Source organism: Gavialis gangeticus, unplaced genomic scaffold, assembly GCF_001723915.1.
Source record: "Gavialis gangeticus isolate Ggan-Ray unplaced genomic scaffold, GavGan_comp1, whole genome shotgun sequence".
In the NCBI taxonomy this organism is placed as follows: Eukaryota; Metazoa; Chordata; order Crocodylia; family Gavialidae; genus Gavialis; species Gavialis gangeticus.
This window is the reverse complement of record NW_017728995.1, coordinates 36,557,279-36,574,353: the sequence shown is the minus strand read 5'-3', so window position 1 is coordinate 36,574,353 and position 17,075 is coordinate 36,557,279. Positions and strand designations below refer to the sequence as shown.

The 17,075-nt window shown below is 63.7% G+C and overlaps 1 protein-coding gene across 1 annotated transcript; it reads left to right on the top strand.

Annotated features, from left to right (window-relative positions):
* Positions 1-464: 464 nt before the first annotated feature.
* On the top strand, positions 465-16,497 carry ACADVL (acyl-CoA dehydrogenase, very long chain). Its single transcript, XM_019503513.1, has 19 exons — positions 465-665; positions 1,232-1,286; positions 1,986-2,058; positions 2,482-2,546; positions 3,120-3,254; positions 3,659-3,803; positions 4,493-4,622; positions 7,506-7,628; positions 8,234-8,432; positions 9,874-9,978; positions 10,584-10,670; positions 11,117-11,179; positions 11,256-11,357; positions 12,630-12,727; positions 13,704-13,776; positions 14,050-14,122; positions 15,063-15,135; positions 15,638-15,713; positions 16,272-16,497. Exons 1-19 carry the CDS (start codon positions 508-510, stop codon positions 16,407-16,409), a joined length of 1,971 nt encoding a protein of 656 aa, XP_019359058.1. The 5' UTR covers positions 465-507; the 3' UTR covers positions 16,410-16,497.
* The last annotated feature ends 578 nt before the right edge of the window (positions 16,498-17,075 follow it).

The following is a 17,075-nucleotide window of genomic DNA, read 5'->3' as shown; positions in this document are numbered from 1 at the left end:
AGCCAGGCCCAGCCCTGCAGTGATGCCACCCAGCAGCACAGCGCTGGCGCTGGCGCTGGTGCTGCTGCTTGTGGCAGGCACTGGTTTCCTCGCTTCCCTTTTTCCTCATGCTCCCTCCCTGCTGTCTCAACCTCCTGCCAGCCCGCCCGGTGCCCAGCCCAACGGGCCCGATCCCTGGTGCTGCTGGGCGGTAACCAATGCATGCCAATGGTGATGTCATAATACCCCAAGTGACATCACTTCTGGAGCAGTGATGTCACACTGTGGAAGCAATGGCTGTTTCTCAGGATTCCAGGCTGGAGACTGGTCCTCAGCTGGGTGCTGCTCCAGGGGTGAGTAACGAGCCCCTGGGTGGCGTGGTCTGAACTGGGGGCCGGGAAGCAGCGTGTCCCCGGGGGCTGCACACGCTCTGGAATGGGAAGAACAAGCCCCGCGGGGGGTGACTGGTGACAGGCCCGGGGGCGGGGGGGCCCTGAGTAGCATTAGCTGTGGCTGGAGTGATGAAGCATGCTGGTCTTTGTGGTTTGGATGAAGCCCCCTCCTCCTCTTCCTGCCAGGGTTGCTGCATCGCCCCCAGAGAGGATGCTGCGTCTGGTCGGGACCAGGCTCGCTCGCAGGTGGTGGAGGCAGCTTTGGGCACAGCCCCTGGCCAAGCCCGCCCGCAGGTACTGGCGCCACGTCCGTGCTCTGGCCCTGTCTTGGGCACTGGGCCTGGGCGCGGGTGGCGCGGCACGGTGCTGCACCGGCGCCTCCTCCCGTGCTGGTTCTGTGACGGCGTCACTGTGCCCTTGCCCTGAGCCTGGCGTGACAGCTGCTGTTGGGGCCGTGTTTCTGGGCTGAGCCCCTGTGCCACAGTCTGACCTGGCTGCTTCTCGCTGAGGAGATCTGGGTGGACCTGGCATCAGATCTGCCTGTCTCTGGCGTGCCCAGCACCACGGCGTGCAGGCTCCTGCTGGGCGCACTGGGCTCTGAGTTAGCAACATCCACCGTCCTATCCATGTCCCCTGCCCTGCCCAGCCCTGAGATCCTCCTGTGTACTGGCGTCCCCCGAACAGACGGGCTTTCCCGAGGGTCCCACGTGCCACTGATGCTCCTGGACGAGCGAGGCTGTGCAGTGGCCCCCGTGTCCGCCCCTCGCACGGGCAGGTGCTGAGGACTGGCTCTGGCTGCGCGGGAGCAGGTGCCGTGCCGTGCCCTCACCACATCGCAGCACCTCGGTTTGTGTCCCCAGGCTGCCGTACTACAGAGCGCTCCCGAGAGCCAAGTACTCGAGTCAAGCAGATCTGGTAAGAGAGACCCAGACCCGGACGCAGGCATGGGCAAACGGGGCGGCTGCCAGGAAATGGTCAGAAAGGGGGCCTGAAAATGGTCATTTTGTTCCATCATCCTATTATTATTATCATCATTATCTCTGGCAAAGGGGGCCCGATACTAAAAGTTGGCCTGGGGCTGCCAGGAGTCTAGGTGCAGTGCTGGTGAGACCCCCGCCGCCCCGAGCCTGTCTGCAGTGCTGGCTCGAGCCTGGTTTCTAGGCTCTGTAGCAGGGCTGTCCGCACAGTCCCCAGGGCCCGGGTCTCGCAGGTGCTGAGCTGCTCACGCAACTGCAACCTGAGGGCATCAGCAAATGGTGTCAGCCCCCATGATGCAGCCCTCGAGGAAGGAGATGAGGCCAGAGGCCTCTCCATTGCCACGGGCCCGTTGTGTGCCCTGTGGGCAGGTGGACCCTAACCTGCACCATGGTCGGGTGCCGCGAGGATGGCCCGGATAAGCAAGCCAGCTGGAGAGCCGATGGGCCGTGCAGTTGGTCCGTGCCCTGAGGAGCGGGCTCCAGGACCAGCTGCTGTGTGGGAGGCAGGCTCCAGCCCCACGACCCCAGAGAGGACAGCTGCCCCCTCGACCAGCCACGTGCTCCCGGAGCGGGGCCCTGCGCAGCCCGTCCCTGCCAAGAGCTGCGAGCGCGTGGTCACCACTGTCGTCTCCTCCAGGAACTCAGGTCCTTTGTCCGGAGCACGTTCAACGGGCAGCTCGTCCCCGACCATGTCTTCCCCTTCCCCTCAGGTAGGAGGGCTTGGGGTGCTGGCACGTGACACTGGGCACGAAGTGGCACTGTCCCACCCAGCGCCTTCCCAGGGGGGCTGCATTGGAGGGGGCAGTCCTGCGCCACAGCTGTCTGAGCCTTGGGCCTCCCCAAAGCTGCCCTGGAGGGGCCAGGCAGGCGGTGGGTTGCTGCTGTGGGCTGAGACTAGGGGGCGGCCGGCCGGTGGGGCAGGATTGGTCCCGTAGCCTGGAGAGGAGGGTGCCAGCCAGCAGCCCCAGCCTTCACAGAGCCACCCGGGGGAAGAAGGCAGCTCACACATGGCATCAGCACCCTCCTGCCATGAAACCTAGTCGTTGCACTGGAGAACGAGGCTGGGGGTGACCCAGCCAACCCGCTGCGCCCACGGGACCCCCGCCCACCCCGCTGTGCCACCTTCTCCCCAGCTCTCACAGCAGAGCAGACCCAGTTCCTGCAGGCCCTGGTGGATCCCTGCGCCCGCTTCTTCCAGGTCAGTGCAGCCGGCAGGACTTGGCTGAGGCTGGCAACCCCCCCGGTCCCACTGCCACTTGGGCTCCGGCCCCGGGAGCCCCTCTCCTCCCTCTCCACATGCGCCTGCTCGTCACCACTGCTGTCGTGGGGGTCCGTGGTGCCTGCGCTGGCCAGGGCCTGGGGGGCTGCCGTGTCCTCGGGGGTCCTGTCCTGGGCCAGGAGGGCTGGGGGTGCCTGGGAGGACTCGTGGGGTCAGCATTGTGCCGTGCCTCTCAGCCCAGCCCGCCAGGGCTAGAGGGGAGGAGAGGATGGAGTGGGGCCGAGGGGAAAGGGAAGGCAGGGCATTTACACCCCCACTCCATGCGCTGCCCCCCCCAGCCCGCAGACCCCTCTGGCTCCTGTTCCTCATGGTCACCGTCACTGCTGCCCTGGCCGTGGGCACTCAGCACCCCCTCCCCTCGGACCTGCCCCCTCCCAGCTCCTGCTGCAGCCGGTGCCAGGGGAGGGGCGTAGCGGCCCGCAGCCCCTGTCCCCTGGGCAGCCCGGGGTAGCAGGGCCGGCACTTCCTCTCCCCCTGCTTTGCCGTGTGAAGGAGGTGAATGATCCTGCCAAGAACGAGAAGCTGGAGAGCATCGAGGAGGCCACCCTGGCGGGGCTGAAGGCAATGGGAGCCTTTGGGCTGCAGGTGCCCGAGGAGCTGGGGGGCGTCGGGCTGACCAACACCCAGGTGAGAGGGGTTGGGCGCCAGCCTGAGCTAGGGGGCTGGGGTCTGACCTTGCCCAGCTCCACCAAAGGGCACGAGTCCCCGGGTCAGCCGCCTGGTGATGGGATGGGGCCCAGCCATCTCCCAGGCCTGATCCTGCCAGGTGCGGCCTCGCCTGACCTGCAGGTGCTGGGCCAGCACGTGCTGTCTGTGCTAGCTCGGCCCTGGGCCTCTGTGCACGACGGGCTCCCAGACCCCCGGGGCAGGGCCGGCCCTGGGGAGTAAAGTGGGCTCCCAGGGGGACGGGGTTCAGAGGACAGCGCAGCCACGGCGCGGCAGCTGTGGGTGCAGACTGCGGCACCTCCCTGCTCAGCCAGGCCCCGCGTGCTGCTGGGCTGCGACCTGACACGTGGCCTCGTGCTCTGCAGTACGCGCGCGTGGTGGAGGTGGTGGGTGTGCATGACCTCGGCGTGGGCATCAGCCTGGGTGCCCATCAGTCCATCGGCTTCAAGGGGATCCTGCTGTTCGGCACCAAGAGTCAGAAGGAGAAGTACTTGCCCAAGCTGGCATCCGGTAGGCATGGGCCTGCACGCTGTGATGCTGGGGGGAGCCCTGCCGCCTGCCTGGGGCCGGGTGCTGGCTGGCAGCCCGTAGCCAGGGCCAGCTTGGCTGTGCATTGGGGCAGCAGGAAGTGAGGGTGGCGTGGGCATGGGCTGCACAAGCACGTGCAGCGCTGCACATGCCGTGCTAGCCCCCCAAGCCTGGCCACGTGCTGAGGCTGCCCTGGGTGGTGCAAACTGGCTGCTGGCGGCACCTGTCCACGAGCGGCTCACTGCCATAGCCCCAGGCTGTGGGTGGATGCACCGGCTAGGGATGTGCCTGGGGCCTTGCTGCCACGTGTCGCTCGCTGGTGGCGTAGCAGGGCGGCCACGTGGCGCTAGCATGGGCCGGTGCCTGGGGCGTCTCTGACTGCTGAATGGCCTGAGGCTCGTGACTGGGAAACCTCTATCCCGCGGCTCCCTCTTTACATGGAGCCTGATGGTGCGAGCCGGGCCGAGGCAGGGGGTGGGTGAGGACTGGGTCACTGCTCTTTGGTGCCTGTTCCCTCCTGCCCACTGTGGCACGTGGCCATAGCTCTTCTCAGGTCCCTGTTGCGTGCCTGGCCCTGTAGTCAGGATCCTGGTGCCTGCAGCGGGCCTGTGACTTGGTGCCCCCATGCACGTGGGCTCGAGCCCGCGGTGATGGCTCCGCTCCCCTGGCAGGCGAGACTGTCGCCGCCTTCTGCCTGACGGAGCCCTCGAGCGGCTCCGACGCGGCCTCCATCCAGACCGTGGCCGAGCCCAGCGCCTGCGGGAACTTCTACACGCTCAACGGGGGCAAGATCTGGATCAGGTGAGAGGCGGTGGCACTGCCTGCACCATGGGCCGGCAGGCCTAGCAGTGCTGCGGGAGCAGGACGGGCTGGGATGGAGCGTGGGGCCTGTGGCTCGGGAGCACGATGGAGCTGGCGGCGCTCAGGCCAGATGCACAGCTCCTGCCCGGCTCGAGGCACCCATGGGTGTGGGGCCAGCCCAGTCAGGGTGAACCAGGCAGCACGGGGGTCAGAGGTGGTTTGAAAAGCTGCCAAGGGGGATCTTTGCACCGGGGGTGGCACATAGTCATGTTGCATCTTGCCTCTCGGCTTCCGCCTTCCTGCCTTCTGCCTGGGGAAGGAGGGGCACACATGCACATGCGCACACACGTGCACCCCCCTGCAGCAGGCACTGCCCCCCTGACTTGCTGCGGTGCTGCCCCATGGGGCTAGTTACAGCCCCTCCCGTGCTAACCACGGCTCCTTGGTCCTGCCCAGCCCCAGCCACAGCCCCGTGTCCCCCCAGCACTGGCCGTGGCCCTTCCCTAGGCCGGCCGGCTGTGCGGGCACCGCCGCAATGGAGGGAGTGGCTCGGGGAGCTCAGAAGAAAGGGGCTGTGGGCTGGGCTGCGTGAGTGCAGCCCTGGGAGCCCGAAGCAGGGGCTGGTGCCGAGGGTGGTGGATACTGTGGGCTGTTCTTCCCACCACTCTGCTCATGTCCTTCTCCGGGCTGGAGTGAGGTCCCTGCTTGCTGGCGGCGGTCCCACTCTGCGGGCCGCATTTGTGTCGGGGAGACCAGCCTGCAGGAAGGTATGATGTGGTCGCTGCAGAGTAAGGATGTGGCTTCACCTTACACCTCTCTGGTTTCTTTTCTTTGCCCCCACCCCCGGGCCTGGGCTTTGCTCAGGTCTTGACCCAGTCCCACTTTGCCTGTTGGGGGTGGGACTTCTTGCCCTTTAAGGTGGGCACAGGCAGACGGGTGTAGAAGTGCCCTGTGTCAGGAGACCCGACTCCCCGCCTTGCAGTTGTTACCAGATTTGCCCGTCACTTTGGGGTGCACTCATTTATTAGGGGTACGTTTATAATTCTGTCAACGTGCTGCTTGTGTGACTTGGGTTTCTATACGGAGCTGTATCTCTCCCTTCTGCAAGTCCTCACCCCCAGGGAGCTATCTTGCAGGACTCAGTTTCAATGGGGCTGGGTTCCTTCAGCCACTACATCAGTCAAATACACGCACACGCACACACACACAAACAAACATGCATGCCTGACCCGGCTGGGTTGATCAGCATGGACAGGCTGACACCCTCATATGCCAGGAATCAGTTCATCAGGGCAACAGTAAAATGCAGTGAGACACAAGCACACGCGTGAACACAATACCTCTGAATCCAGCTGGGCGCCCAGCTGACACCCTCACGGGCCAGCATTCGATGCATTAGGGCATGTCCGAGCCAAAATGGGTCAATCAGCCTATGCAAGCTGATCCTCTTATGTCTCAAACTCAGCACGTCCCAGTCTTTTGCCCTAACTGTCCTAGTAGTGGTAGTGTCTTGATGAGCAGGCCCCGCAGTATTTCTGGGCTTCACAGGGATCTTTGGCTTAGGTAAAAGAAGCGTTGCTGCAGAGCAAGCGGGGAAGGGGGAGCAGAGAAGGAAAATTCACCCGGTTACCACCAGTTTGACTATAAAAGTTGAGGCTCAAACAGGCGACGGAAAGAGACAATCTGTCTCTCCCAGCTTCTCGGGAACAACAGCGGTGGTGTCAGAGGGATTTCTCCCTCTTGAAGCACACTGTTTGCTGCTTTACCGCTTTCTTACACCCTCAGTCTAGCCTCTTCAAAGCATTTGTTGAAGTGTGTAAATCAAGAGGGTCCCAAGTCATCAATGACAGGGAAAACCCTGTTATATGAACAGTTTCCATTTAAACGAATTACCTTTTTCAGTGACAAGGGGTTATCTGGTTTGGGACATCTCAAGAAACTGATTAACAACCAGGAAAACAGCAGGTTTTCAGGAATAACCAGACAGCTAGGAGCCAGCTTGAAATAATTATGACTGTAGACGATATACTGGACAGGCTTCGCACTGTGAAGTCAGCATCAGTGTTGCGTGTTTTACCCGTCGTGAATAAGCTTCAGCTCAGCATGACTTTCAGATCTCACCGTAGTCTTTTAACAGACTTAAGGGGATTGATTACTTCGTAAACGTTGTGGGGAGGACTTCCACCAGTCATCCCAGGAAAGTATGACAGCACTTGCGGTCAGGGCTCCCACAGGCTGGATGCTGTGATGAACCCTGAACCGTTGTTCAAATGTCGCCCGTACCCGCTCTGCCTCGGTCTCTTGCCTCAGCGTTCCCCAGCCCGGCAACCGAGTTAGTCCTCCCAGACTGGGACTGGGGCATGTATAGCCCGAGATGCCTAGTAAACTTTTCTTCTGCTTAGTTCTGGATAAATGAGGTTAAATGTGTGTATGGGGGGGCACGAGGGGAGATAGAAAGTCCAGCAAGCTGGGTGCCAGGTCTCCCTCGGGAACACAGAGCTGACCGGTAACACAGTGCGCACATTTGCGGTCACTGCCTTGGCTGTGCTGCTGCAGCCGAGGGCTGTGTTGGGTGCAGGTAGGACACTCACGCTCAGCTACCTAGCTCACACCTCCACCGCCCTCAAACTGTCCCTGGGTCATACGTGGTGGTTACCTCTCGCCAGCAGTCGGGGAGATACGTGGTGCTTCTCTGGCAGCATAATGTGCTGTATCAGCGCTCCCGGTGCCCCCAGGTGGGGGCTGTAGTCGAGGGCAGTCAGAAAGACAGACACGAGCACCAGTATGAGTGGGCAGTGCTCAGTCCAGGGCACGGAGAGACCAAGCTGGTGACAGATGGGCCTGGGGGGCCTTGCTTTTATCCCTGCCTGCTTTGTGCCGCAGTAATGGAGGGACAGCGGAGATCTTCACCGTGTTTGCCAAGACGCCGGTGAAGGAGAGGACAGGGGAGGTGACGGAGAAGATCTCTGCCTTCATCGTGGAGAGGGCATTTGGGGGTGTGACCAGGTCAGTGCTGCTTGCAGCGTACGGGACCGGGGCTGTACACCAGGGGCCCTGCCAGCCCTCAGCCTGCCCGCAGCCTCAGCCTGCCTTTGTCACCCAACTGTTGAAGGACACACATGAAAGCACCAGCAATCCAGCCTGGGAGCCGCCGGCTTGAAGCCTTGGCAGGCAGCCGAGACCCAGGGACTCTGATCCAGCATTGGCACTGGTCTGGGCAGGTTACGCGCTCCTCGATGCCCTGGCTGCCCTGCTGCTGCACGAGGGGAGTGTGGCAGGCGTGGACCTGGGCTGTGCTCTGCCATGGGGTGCAGCGTGGCAGCACCAGCATGTTTAGGAACAGGCAGTTGTTCTTTGCCATATTTAAACCTGTCTCACCTGTTGTGGAAAACATGGTGTTAACTTTCCCTTTGCACACACAAGGTTTGCATGTCACTGTGCGCCTCCCTTTGCATGCGTGCACACACACACACACACACACACACGACTGGGCCTCAGCCCATGCTGGCCCGGTGCCATGGACCCCACGCGCCTGTAGTTGTGCAGGAATGGTGCAAAGGCCGTGGCTGGGCAGAGGCTGGCTAAGGTCATGTTTCGCTTTATCTTGCCAGTGGCCTCCCGGAGAAGAAGATGGGGATCAAGTGCTCCAACACAGCAGAGGTCCACTTTGACAATGTGAAAGTGCCTGCGGAAAACCTGCTCGGGGAGCTCGGCAAAGGCTTCAAGGTGGCCATGAACATCCTGAACAACGGGCGCTTCGGGATGGCGTCTGCCCTGGCCGGCACCATGCGGGGTGTGATCGTCAAGGCGGTGTGTGCTGCTGTTTCAGTCAGATTAGATTAGATAGCGCTGGCAGCTGGGGCTGTTCATAGGGTGGCGAAACTGCGTGCCCGGCACAGAGGTCAGCTGTTTTAGTCCAGGTGGGACGGGTTTGGCTTTGGCAACTAGCCAGTATTTACGTGGCGGGAGTCCGAGTCAGGAACCGTCAAGGAATCCGCGTACTCAACAAGTCCATTCACAGCACGTGTGCGCGCACATGGGCGTAGCTGGTAGCGCTGTTGGGTGAAGCGCTGGCCAAAGTCCCATCAGCACCATGCTGAGCTCAGGAGCCCTGACTTCTCGCGCTGCAGGAGTCAGACTCCTTGCAAACGGCATCATCGTGTCTCCTCATAGCAAAGCCATCCACGAACCAGAGCCCGTGCATCCGCCAGCGATTCCACGGAGCTTGCTGGCGTGACAGGTCCTCTGCCCTCGCTTAGGCCCCAGGCAGCAGGTGCTTGCTCCTGTGCCTTGCTTTGCACGGACGTGCAGACGTGCAGCGTCAGAGGGGTGCTCACGGCTGGGGTGCACCTGGCAGTCTGCGGGGCCTTGGCACAATTGCTTGCGCTGCTTAGATCCTTCCCATTTGCTCCGAGTTGTGATGCCCTGAGGCCAGGCTGCGGCCTGAGCTTGTGACACCCCAAGGGCCTTCTCTGCTGCGGTGTCGTGTAACTTCTGAGCGGCACCACCGGCCTGTGCCAATGCTGTGGGGAGTGCCCGCGGCACCATTTGGCAGAGCCCGTGTAATCAGGAAGCCAGGAGCTGCCTCCTGGCCTGCCCCTCTGCACAGCCCGATATGTGCTCCCACAAGAGCTGCGGGGCCTTGACGGGAACCCACCAGCCCCAGCTTCTGCACCCTGCTCCTTCTCTGCCGTCCGTGCCCGGGGCCCAGCGCGGGTGGGGAGACGAGCAGTGGGCAGAGGGGTCCTGGGAGGGAGGAGCAGAGCCTGGCTCGGAGCCAGTCTGCTACTGCTCCTCCCTTGTCTCCCTTGTTGCTGTGCCTGCTGGTGCAAAAGCAGTGCTCATGGCTGATCCTAAATAGCAGCGTAGGCAGGTCCTGGCACATGGGCATCTGGGGGGATCACGGAGGGGGTGTTTGGGGCCCCTACATGGGGAGAGTGAGCAGCCCCTCGGGGTATGGGAGATGCACAGATCCTGACGTGAGGGTGCAGTGGAGTTGGCAGCGGTAGAGGTGGCCCGACGGGAGATGGAGGGAGCTGCAGGCGACCGTGGAGGCTGACAGGAGCCCCTCCTGCACAGTCGGCGTGGCCTGTGGCAGTGGTGCAGCACAGCACGTGGCCCTTCGGTGTCTGTGCTGGGGTGTGAGGCCGAGTCCTGCAGCCTGGACGCAGACAGGCTTTCTCTCTCTCTGTGGCCCGGGGTGTTGTGCTGGCCCATCACGGGGCTCACACGCTCTCTCCCATACCGCTAGGCCGAGCACGCTGCTGCACGCACGCAGTTTGGGAACAAGATCAGCCGCTACGGCGCCATTCAGGAGAAGATCGCCCACATGGCCATGCTGCACTACGTCACTGAGGTGGGCAGGGCACCTGGGCCCAGATTGGTGGTCAGGGCAGTCCCACGTGGCCCGGGGGGCTTGGACCCTGTGGGACTTGCTGCCGCCATGGCAGTGAATTCTGCTGGGCAAAGGCCCCAGGGATCATTGGGGCCTGTTGTGCCCCGAACTGGACATGCACTTGGGTCAGCAGGGCCCTGGCCCAGGAGCGACCGCTCAGTGCGACTGGAGAGGGACCACTGAGCATAACGGCCAACCTGGAGCGGGGCAGGGAGGGCAGGGGCATGCAGGCTGGGGTGTGCACCCAGAAACCTGCCTCTTCTTGGTGGCTGGGCAGTCCCCCCACCCCAGTGATGCCCCGCAGGGTGTGGGCATGGCCAACCCCTCTGCCTGGCCCGCATGGGCTGCCCGGCCGCTTGCAGGAGTGCCACCGAGCCGGGCCTGGAGGGTGTGTGGCCTTGGTGTTGGCCCAGCGTGTGCTGCATGGAGATGCGGGAGCCTGGTGGGGCACGCCAGACTGGGAAGGGGCCAAGGGCGGGGAGGTTGGGGCACACCCAGCTGCACGCTGCGGGGGCCTGGCGTGGCGTGGCGTGGCATGCCCAGTGTGACTCATGGTCTCCCCACAGTCCATGGCCTACGTGCTGAGCGCCAACATGGACATGCGGGTGCCTGACTACAAACTGGAGGCTGCCATCAGCAAGATCTTTGCGTCGGTAAGGGCTTCACTGTTGCCTTGTCTGATCCCTCCCCTCTGACCCCCTTGGGAGCAGACTTTGGGCCTCGGGGCACACTGGCTGCCTGTCGCAGGGACACGCGTGTGCCCTGCCCTGCCCTGTCCTGTCCTGGGTGGCAGTGAGCGGCACCTGCGATCCCTGCAGCAGGGACCTGAGGCATGACTAGGACGTTCCTGCTGGAAACGGCTTCCCCGCAGCCCCTCGCTCACCCCAAGTGCTGGTGGGGTCAGCCCCAAGCCTGGCAACCCCATGGCTTGTGAGCGGTGACCCTCTGCCACGGCAGCACGACTGTAGCCCTTGGCCCCGCCGGGGCGGCTCAGCGCCAGCGCAGTGCACGCGCTCAGGGCTGCTGGGTTGGGGCACCTGAGCGAGCCCGCCCGGGTCGGGCGCCGTCCCTCTGCAGCTTGTGGTGCTCCCTTTCCTAGGAAGCCGCCTGGCACGTCACGGACGAGTGCATCCAGGTCCTTGGAGGAATGGGCTACATGCAGGTGAGCAGCAGAGGGGCCGTCGGGGCCCTGCCCCAGCTGGGACCCTGTGGCCCATCGAGGGTCTCTGTGCGTGCAGGAGACCGGGGTTGAGAAGGTCATGAGGGACCTGAGGATCTTCCGGATTTTCGAGGGCACCAACGACATCCTGCGGCTGTTTGTGGCACTGGCGGGCATCGAGGTAATGACTTGCGGGCCATGTCCCACACTAGCTTCTCCAGGGAGCAGGACGGGGAGGGGAGAGGAGGGCATGCAGGGGCCAGAAGCACAGTGCCCTGTTTTGGGTGGGGTTGGCGGGGGGGGCGAGCTGTCTGCCTGAGCCTGGGCCCTCCAAGCTGGGCAGGGGGTGGCACTGGCTAACTCTGCATCCCCTGCCCCAGCACAGCGTTTCCCTGTGGGCATTGAGCATCCCCTCCCGAATCTACTGCCAGGATGAAGCCATTGCCTTAGAGACAGGCCGGCCCCAAATGCGCGCAGAGCCAAGGGGCCTCGGTGGTTGCAATCTAGATCCCAACCCACAGCCCGCGCCGTACACCGTGCGCTGCACCAGAGCCCTCGACCTGCGCTCTGGCCGCAGCAGGGGGGCCCACTCCTGCCCGGATCCCGGTATGCCGGGCCAGGGTCATGCTGGGGGCTGGGGCAGTGGTGAGGAGTGGGCAGACCCAGGCCCTTGCCATCACTGCCTCGCTGTGTGGCCTGGGCCAGAGCTGCCCCCATCATGGCGATGCAGGCCACAGCAGCGGTCCTCCCTCCTACTGCGCCCTGCCCCCATGCATGAGCTCTGCGTGAGAGCCCCCGGATCCTGCACCAGAGCTGCATGTTGTTCTTGGTTCCCGAGCCCCCTCGTGAGTAAGCGTGTGCAGCACCAGGCCCCGGGAGCTCGTTACCAAACAAGGGGCCGCACTGGAGCAGAGCGCGTTGGGCAGGTGGGCGCCAATTGCCAGCACGTCCTTTGCTGGGAGCAGCAGGTGCAGAGGCAGCCTGGCGTGGTGGGCTGTGTGGGCTCTGCAGTCCACGAGCCCCCCTCTGGGAGCCCCAGATCATATCCGAGAGCGAAGAACCAGCCGTGGGCCGTGGGCAGACTTAGCCCTTTGCTTTCCTTGATGGGGGGTGACAACGGTTAAGCCTCCCCCCGAGTCTGGAGGAGGGGGACTGTTCTTGGGTTCCTGGAGCGCTTGTGCTCAGCACGGCAGACGTGCCGGGCAGGAGGGACGTGGGGGACCCCCAGCTCACAGACATGCTTTGATGGCTCTGAGCAGACTGTGCCCTGCACCGGGGCGCTGTGTGGCTCAGCTGCAGGTTCCCGGGCTGCACAGCTATCGGGTGCACCCAGGGGATCCTGAGTCCAAAGGAGCCCATTGCTCGTGTCTCCTCCTGGAGATGAGAACAACCCTCTGCAGACCAGGCCTAGCTTGCGTGTGGTGCCCTTCTAACCTCCAACAACACTTTTCAGTATGCCGGGGACCAGTTAAAGCGCCTGCAAAAAAACCTCCTGAAGCCGGCAGGGAAAGTTGGTGCCATCCTGCAGGAGATCGGGTTGAGAGCGAAGCGGTGAGCAGCAGCGCAGCCTGGTTGCTGCTCCCATGCCTGCCTGGGGGCGGGGGATAAAAAGCCCCTCGGCCGTTTCACCTCCCTGCCAGCCTGGAGCCGAAGGTCAGACGGTTCCCCGGCGTGGCATGGGGGGGCACTGTGCTGCTGAAGATCCCGGCGGTGAGCTTTTCACAAGAGCATTCAAACATCAGAGCTGCCACCCACTGCGTCAGACCTAGATCCGTCTTGCCCAGAGGGACTGGGCCTGACCTGGGTTTTCCCTGCTCCTCTCCCTTGCAGCCTCCAGCATTTAAGGTCTAGGTGGAAGTCCTGATTCGGAGGCTGTGCCCCTCACTCCTGTGCTCCTTAGCGACCGATGCCCCTTTCCTCCAAGCACGTGTCTAACCCCTCTGTGAATCTGGCTACTGTCAGCTTCCTCTGCATCTGGTGGCTGCAACCCCACACTTTAATGCCACGCTGGGTGAAAAGGTCTTCCTTCTGTTAAACTTCCTGCCTGCTCGTTTCATTTTCCTGGGCATTTCCAAGCGTTGGTGCCTGCCCAGGTGACCGACACAGTCCTGTCATGCCCATCCTCCTGGCGGCATTGCTATTGCTCTCAGGAGGGCTGACCAAGAGTCCAGCCCCAGAGCAATATGCCTGGTGCATTGCTTGGTGCATTGCCTGCATCAAACCAGGATGGCGCAAGCTACAGGAAAATGGGGCAGCTGCTCCTGTTGACTCGGTAGAAGAAAAGTCTGACCTCACACAGGTGTCATGGAGACCATGCAATCCAGGGCTAGTTGCACCCTTTTCCTCTCTGCCTTTCACTGCGGGTGTAACCTGCAGGGGAGCCATTGGTATGGTACTGGGGTGGACTGCCCCAGTGGGGCTCCAGCGCCTGCGGGGCGGCTGTGCATGCAGGAACACGACCCAGGTCCCTTCCAGCCCTTTCGTCCTTGCCTTTCTTTTGCTCTACTTCTTTTCTAATTCCTTGCAGCAAAGTCGGGATTTCCACTGGTTCCTCGCTGCAGGGCATTGTTCACCCAGACCTGGACGGCAGCGTGGACCTGGTAGGAGCGTCCATAAAGAGACCCTTGTTTTCCAGAGCCTGGCTCCTCCACCACGGGAGCCAGGGGTAAAACTGCCCCATGCCTGTGGGCTGCTCAGATGGCCTCGTGCTCCAGCAGCATTGCTGGTAGCGTGGCCTTAGGAGCTCACTCCTGCTGAGGCAGCCTCCAGGCTGCTCTAGGTTACCTTTGGGCCCGGGGGGAGGCGCTGGCAGTGGGTGCTGCCAGAGCACCGCTTGCCTGCAGGGGTGATAGTGGCTCTCTGCTGCCCTGAAGGTGACGAAGGCAGTGGACCTGCTGGGGGAAGCCGTGGAGAGCCTCCTGCTGAAGTATGGCACCAAGGTGGTAGGTGAGTGCTCCCGGGGGTGCTCTAATCCTGCTTCTCACCAGCCCCAAATAGAGCTCAGCCGGGGACCGTGGCCAGCTGCAAATGCCTTGGCAGCACTGGTACAGGGGCAGCACGTCCCCCCGCTCCTGGCCCTGGTCTCCCTTGCTGCGTCCTCCCCTCTGGACTTGCCCTGCAGTATCAGGCTGCCCTTGCTCTTCTCTGCCGCTCCTCTGCATGCTGTCTGCAGCAACACCCCTGGGTTCATGTGTGGCCCCGGGCACTGAGCGGTGCTCCCAGTCACAGCAGGCCTGGCAGGGAGCCACCTCATCCAGCTGCAGCCGGGCCAGGTGCTGCAGGAGTGGCCTGTCCAAGGGGCCCTGCACCACAGCGGGCAGTCTTGGAGGTGTCGCAAGCCCAGCACTGTTCAGTGCCTGGCTCGGCTGGCTTTGGGCTGTGGCTCCCGCATGCCCCAGTCTTAACAGCGTGAGCATTGTGGCCTCAGCCTGCACATGGCATCTCACCAGTACCATGGGGTGAGTGCACAGAGCAGGGTGCAGCATGGCCCGGGGCGGACAGCGAGTGCCGCAGTCCCCTTGTTTAGCACTTCGGGGGCTGTGGACGCGGAGCTGTGGAGCGAGGGGCTGGCCTGCAGGCAGGGGCGGATGCTCGCAGGTGGAGCTGCAAGTGTGCCAGAGCCCCGGGGCTGGGCCCACAGCGCTGGACCCCTTGCAGCTCCGGCACAGCCCTGCCAGCGATGGTTGCCTGCAGCAGAGCTCTGCTGTGCCATGCTCTGCCCTGCCTGCAACGCTCTTGCCAACAGACTTGTCCCGCCTGGCTGAGTCCTGCCTGTGGTGTACCCACGCAGCTCTGCCGGGGCATGGAGCCACACACGCAGCTGGCCCCATCCTGCCCAGGCTGGGGGTCATGCGTGTGGCTGCCTCACTGCGGTCTCTCCCCTCAGACAAGCAGTTCCACCTGAAGCGCATAGCCGACGCCGCCATCGACATCTATGCCATGGCTGTGGTGCTCTCCAGGTGTGTGGCAAGCAGCATGGAGGGAGGGAGCGCGTATGTGGGGGGATGCCCTTCTCGACTGCTACTGCCCGGTTCTGGGCTGGCACCGTGGGGAGGAGCTGGTGGGTGCCTGCGGCTGCTGCGGGCTCTGCCGGCTGTGCAGGGGAGGGCTGGGGGCTGCCGGGCAATGCTGGTAGCGCGCGTGCCCACGGCGCATGTTGGCTGCAGCATGTCTTGTATGCTGGGCACCCAGTGGGGGGAGGGGGCGAGGGTGACCCCCTCGTCCCTGCCCGGCAGTGCTTGCCTGTGCTAGCTCAGGGAAGCTGCCTGGCTGCATGGGCCGGGTCCTCTGCACCAGCCTCAGCTTGTGGCCCAAAGGCCCCTGCCTGTGCAGAGGCTCCTTGCCCCACAGGGCTCCGACCCTGTGTGGCTTGTGCCCCACGGCTCGGGCTTCAGCCCCTGGGGGGTCTCTTGCTCACTGTGTGCCCCCCAACCCCTCCCTCTGCCTCTGCCCATCCTGTAGGGCCACGCGTTCCCTGTCGCTGGGGCAGCCGACCGCGGAGCACGAAAAGCTCCTCTGCCAGACGTGGTGCCACGAGGTAGGACCCAGGCCTGGACCCTCGTGGGGGTGGGTTTGTGTTGCTGAGCAGGTGCGGCTGGTGGGATCGTGGGCAGAGCCGCTACCCTCCAGCACTCAGCACATGCCCCCTTCCCTTCCCTGCTGGGCCGAGCCGTCTCCCTGGAGCCCCCTCTGCACGGTGCCTGCAGGCGCTGGGCGGCTCCAGCCGTGCATGAATGCCTCACTCCATCCTGTTCCCGCTTGGCCTCTGCTCCACCCGCCCCTGCTCCTGGGCACCAGGTGCTCGCCAGGTGGGGTTGGGATGGGACCTGGTCTCTCTGCCCAGCAGTCAGGGGCAATTAGAGGAACTCGGCCTGCCCGGGGCCCCAGGCAGAGCCCAGCTGGCTGTGAGGCAGCCCCAGCCCGCCCCAGCCTGCCAGGACAGGCTTCCGCAGCTGGGCTGTCAGCTCTGGTCATTCGTGCACGAGTGCACGGCCCCCCCTCGCCGTGCCGGCCCCCCCCAGAACGTCCCCAGCAGCTGAGGCTGCGTTGGGAACGGTTGGGCTGGTGGAGGTGCGAACCCCTCTGTCCCGTGCAGGCGTTCGAGCGTGTGAGGGGGAACCTCCGGGCAGCGAAGTCCCCGCCGTGGACCCAGAGCTTCACCAACATGGAGCTCATCTCACATGCTGTGGTGCAGAACGGCGGGGTCCTGGCCTCGCACCCGCTGAGCTTCTGAGGGGGGGGTGGGGGGGCGCGGGCTGGCCTCGTGTGGAGAGGGTCACACATCCGATGGGGAGAAGGAAAGCATTAAATTTATTTGCTTCTGTCCTCTCCCGACTGTGGTCTGTGTGGTCGGCTGCACTGGGCCTTGGCCACGGCGCACCTCTCTGTGGCTCTGGTTTGGAAGAGTCCTGACCCTTGGGGGCCTGTCCTGTGGCACAGCCCCCTGCGCCTGCCTGCTCCAGGAGCCCGACACGGGCCCAGGGGCTGCGCTCAGTCACCTCCACCCTCCTCGCTTGACTTGGTCCCTCCCTGGCTGGGCCTCCCCCAGTCTCTCCCTGCCGTGGCCACAGAGCTGAGGTGGCCCCTGCACAGGGCATGGTCGCCTTCCCGTGGCTGAGCCCAGGGTCTCCGATCTGATGGGCTCTGCACCGGGCTTGCTCTTGGCACCAAGGCCCTGATCCCAGCCAGGTGCCTGCCTGACCCTGTCGCCTGTGCCTGCCTGTGCCTGGGACAGTGCCGCCTGCTGCGGCTCACCTAGATCCTCTTGTGGACTGGGTGGAGGGAGCCAAGGGGCTGGGGCGGCCGGACAACCCCCGTGTGAGCAGCAGCCTCCTGGGCAGCACCGGCAGGGAGAAGGTCAACCTGCTTGTGCATGAAGGGGTGGACCTGGGACACGGGG

Excerpts from the sequence above, each read along its gene's own strand:
- ACADVL (XM_019503513.1), top strand. The coding sequence starts at position 508 with ATGCTGGTCTTTGTGGTTTGGATGAAGCCCCCTCCTCCTCTTCCTGCC. Across the intron at positions 14,123-15,062 it reads GTATGGCACCAAGGTGGTAG|ACAAGCAGTTCCACCTGAAG; the intron begins GTGAGTGCTCCC and ends CTCTCCCCTCAG. Across the intron at positions 15,714-16,271 it reads GCCAGACGTGGTGCCACGAG|GCGTTCGAGCGTGTGAGGGG; the intron begins GTAGGACCCAGG and ends TGTCCCGTGCAG.